At 33.0% G+C, this 4666-nt stretch overlaps 1 protein-coding gene across 1 annotated transcript; it reads right to left on the bottom strand.

The window, feature by feature from the left end:
- Window positions 1-774: 774 nt before the first annotated feature.
- On the bottom strand, window positions 775-3904 carry utp11 (UTP11 small subunit processome component). The gene is made up of 9 exons (XM_058747140.1): window positions 3831-3904; window positions 3658-3729; window positions 3318-3379; window positions 2699-2801; window positions 2462-2575; window positions 2279-2372; window positions 1729-1859; window positions 1286-1396; window positions 775-1073 (listed from the first exon to the last, which is right to left on the bottom strand). The coding sequence occupies exons 2-9, from the start codon at window positions 3715-3717 to the stop codon at window positions 990-992; spliced, it is 759 nt and encodes a 252-aa protein (XP_058603123.1). The 5' UTR covers window positions 3718-3729; window positions 3831-3904; the 3' UTR covers window positions 775-989.
- Between the last annotated feature and the right edge of the window lie 762 nt (window positions 3905-4666).

The raw sequence follows: 4666 nt of genomic DNA, 5'->3' as shown, positions 1-4666 counted from the left end.
TCTTGGCCTGCTCCTCCCAAACACAGTGACATTTCCCTGTTCCTGATTCACCCCTCCTCTCTTTCCCAGGAGAGAGTAATGGATGGGGCCCGTTTATGAAGCCGCTGCCACCTGCATGATCAATCAAGCAACGCAGAGACGACACAAAAAGCTCAGTCTGCGCAGACAGCACACAACCTTTCACATGAACAATTACACAAGCAGGAACGAGAATGGTAGTGTTTAAAAGTGGGCCATTTAAAGTTCTGAGAAAATTAACTTTGCTTTAACTCTTAAAACATTATGTATCCAAACGATGTAATAAAAATAAAAAATAAATTAGTGTTGTAATATTTAATGAAAACCACTGGGACTGTTACCAAGTCTTAAAGTAAAGACTATAATAAATATAAATACAAAAACAAAATAAAAAAAATATAAAAGATACATATATGCTATGTTTGACTAATTAATTTTTTTTTTTTTTTTTTTTACAATAATAAATATATAATTTATAATATATACAAAAAATACTTTCATATATATTTTTTTGTTCATTATATTAACAGTATTTCTGAATTATGGTAATTGACCATGTAATATAAACACTAAGTAGCCCAATAAATTTGAAAGTTGTAACTGAATTTTAAAGACATAATTAGTTACATTTTAAAAAGTGATGCCTACATCAAGAGACAGGAAAGTTGCTCATTTTGTAACATGGTTGCAAATTTGATGAGATCAGATGAAATGTGCTAGTGCCATCTACTGTTAAAACCAAAGAACTACAAAACATTAAAGACCAATTTTTATTTTAAAGCAACAAATGATTTTGCAAAAATATGTACAAACTCCTTGCCTTATAGCATGCAAGATTCCCAGCATGGCCTCACAGACTATTTTATATAAGTGAAAGACAAATCCATAGATTATTTCCACTTCATAGATTAAACGGCTGATTGGTGGCCACAAGACAAAGTGAGTTTCTTCAGTGTGCTGATTCAAAGATGTCATCTTTTCCTCTTGGCCTCAAATCTGTAGACAGCTGGAGCGCTTCTGGTCTCCTCACGGACTTTCACTTTCTTAACCTTATCCTGTCAGAGATAAAAGCACAACCCAGATGTCACACAATAATTAAAACAAATGCATTCTGAAAGCACAACCAATACTTCATTGTAAGACAAGATAAGTTTCTTAAACATTGGATCACTGATAAATCCATGCATTACTAAACAGAAATGATTCTAATCAGTACTAAAGTACTCATATTGAAGGGTTTAGGTGAAATGTAGATGAATGCACTTACTTGTATATCTTTTCTAGTCTGGATCTTTTGACTAATGACAAACATCTTCTTTTCTCGGTCAATACGCTGTGAAAGCCTCAGATATTGAAGTTCTCTCTGCTTTGCAAGTTTCTGAGAAAGGGGGAATAAACATGTTAAGACAAACATAAGAAAGTGGACATTAAATGCAAAGAAGTTAACTAAAAACTGATTTTTCACTATTATTTACAACAGGATCTGCATTTTCATGGCTTAAAAATTATTACATATATACACATTCTCAACATATGTCATTACAATAACTACTATTTATATAATTATTACTGTTTATTACCATTAAAAAAATTCATACTCTTATTATTATTAGAAATGGGTTAATGAATGAAGAAATGATTCAACAGTGCACTGTACACACTAAAATACTTAGGTTATGTACTTAGCATGCTATACAGTGGCTACATTACTTTTATATTCTGAGGCTCCACTGCTCCCACAATGCTTTTCTTTTCCAGGGTCTCTATTGTAGGTCTGTTATATGCTCGTCCCAACAGTTCAGGTACTGTGTTGAGGTGTGTGGCCAGGTCAAAGTCCTCCACTAGCATGAATTAACAGATTCGAAAATATAAAAATTAAAAAATATATATATATATATATATATATATATATATAAAATAAATATGGTCTAGTTCAACAAGGGGTCTGCAGCAATACTGCTGGTGGTCCACCAAGTATCATTTGATCTCAAACTATTACGAAAATGTACATTAACACACATACAATCATACATTGTTAACTTCACCTAAAGCTAAAGTTAAGAAGCTAGAGGTAAACACTTTGTATCAACCACATTAAAATATAACATCAGTAATGATTACTTTACTGGCATAGCAATGTAGGCAGCACAAAGTGTATAAATAGGTTATTATATTATAATTCTAGGTTATTATAAGGCAGGTTTAAAATGCAAAATTGAACTTCTTACACTATGCAATAGGTGCAGCTATACAATATTACCTTCTGTTTTTGAGTCCACATAAAAAACATGTTTATTTTTCTTTTCCTCATAAACATCAAGAAGGTGGAGCTCTGATTTCATCCGTTCGATTTTCTGAAAAACAGAAACATTTAAGCCATTATTCTCAACTTTAAAAGGATAAAGCCACAAATACACAGATAAATATGAAGAAGCAGCCCTACCTTCATCTCCGACACTCGCTTCATTTCCACATATCTGATGTCCTGGGTCCTCATCACTTTCTTCTGCTCCTCTGTCATTGTTTCCTCTTTTGGTTTGAGCATGTGAACTCCATCCTGAATAGTAGCAGAATAAGCAGAGGTCACAAAACCTCATTGCCATAAAACAACTAGTGTAGGTGTGCTCTCAATGCAGTTTATGTTAGTTTAATACAGCAGTAGTACTACGAGGTGACAAACCTTTAATTGACTGTGTATCATTTTAAAATGAAATTCATCAGGGTTCTTATCCATGGCCTTCTTGCGCAAGGCCATGAGGGTCTTCTGTTTCCGGTGGTAGTCACTGCATTACAAATAACAGGTTGGGAACAACGGTTTATAAACTGTACTGAAATCATAAAGTGCACTATTTCAACTATATTCAAAATGACTAACAAATCTGAAGAACTAATTTCTACATAATATGATCCGTTTTATTATTATTTTTATTATTATTATTTTATTACCATTTATTACATCTAATGTTATTATATCTAAACTCACTGTTATCACCCTGTACCAAATACATAATATTTAATACTATCTTGCCTAAAATACATTACATTTACTACTTATTTTATTATATTTTTGAAGGAAAAAATAAACATTAAAAAAAAATTTCCCTTTGAGATGTAATCATTTAATTAGTAACGATTTAGTTGAAAGAATGACAAATTGCTGCTTGTGTAACATAACAAAACATTTCAAAGAGAAGCCAATGACATCTCTAATGGGAGAGCGTCTAAATGCATTAACCAACAAACATAAAACATCCAACAATAACAATAATAAAAAAAATATCAATTTTGTGATGTCTTACTCTGCACGAAGTTTGTAGTCCTTCTTCTTCTCTAACAGTCCCAAATGTTTCCTGAAACCGAGCTGAGATGGGGAAAAAAGTCAGGTTAATAAACAAAATAAGATTCAGGAAAAGCTAAACCTTCTTCTCATTTACTGCTGGGAAATGATACATAAACTAAAGCCGCCGTCGGATTTCAGCCCCATTCATTTGCCACTACAACTAACATTATTTCCGTACAATAGTTTATCTGTGAGAATAAATACAATTGAAACGCTGTTGAAACATTGTTTCAGCAAATTGCTAAAATCGTTATTTAGCAAGGCAGCACGCGAGTTACCAGTATGTTTAAACAGCCTACCTGTGATCGCTCTTTGTGGTCTCGTTGTTTAGATTTCAAGGCTTTTCGAAAAGAAGACATGGTTGTAAATATCTGTAAACAAATCCAATTGCGATTGATTGAGGGAGAAAAAAAACCTAGACAGAAACGTGTATGTACACCGCACAACCTCGCATATATGGTTCTGAACTCACGTGGATTCGATGGAGCACAGTAACAACGTGTTGTTTCACAGCAGCAGATTCGCGGCGAAGATTTATCTTCCCATCTTGATCAAACGAATAAATATTATTCATTTTTGTACATTTCTTAAAATACTAAAACAACAAAAAAACTAAAACAACAACAACAACTATATGAAATAAATAACTAATAGAATACATAGAATATGTAATAAATTATAAAGTTTATAAATCGTAAATTCTACCTATAAAAATGTATAATTCTACAGTAGTCTATTCCTCGGTATTATTAACCGTGTAACTGAAGAAGAAAAAACTGTATTTTCTTGCATAGGACTAGCTTAATTTTAAAAGTAGCCTAGTGTGAAAGAAATGTTGAAGAAGTGTCGACAGCAGATGGCAGTGTCCTCCACTGCAATCACACACTCATACACTCTCATTTCCTATTTTTCAAATTTGAAAGTTCCATTCTGTCAAAATTGTTTTTGACTCGAGTAAATGTTATGTTTTCAAATCCAATCAATCAATCAATCTTGTTTTAAAAACTGCACTTTCTGAAAGTCACAAAGCTCCAGTAACAAGCTGTATCCTTTACACTGAGCGTACACCACAACATTAGCTTTATATGGCCATCTAATCAGTGATATCCGTCACAGGAGTTGTCTACTGTTTTGTATGAGGAAGATAGCCAGGCTCATGGCAGGGAAGAACTCAATAACAAACCTTGGGTGCTGAGACACTTAGTTTATATATCCTGGCCAGTGTGTTGACATTTTAAATCACTTTGGTCATGATAATGACAGCCTCTATCTGCCAAAGAGACTGGTTAACATTAACAAATAATACTT

The sequence above is a fragment of the Onychostoma macrolepis genome, chromosome 16 (assembly GCF_012432095.1).
Source record: "Onychostoma macrolepis isolate SWU-2019 chromosome 16, ASM1243209v1, whole genome shotgun sequence".
Taxonomy (NCBI): Eukaryota; Metazoa; Chordata; class Actinopteri; order Cypriniformes; family Cyprinidae; genus Onychostoma; species Onychostoma macrolepis.
The sequence above is the reverse complement of the archived record's forward strand: the minus strand, read 5'-3'. Positions and strand labels throughout refer to the sequence as shown.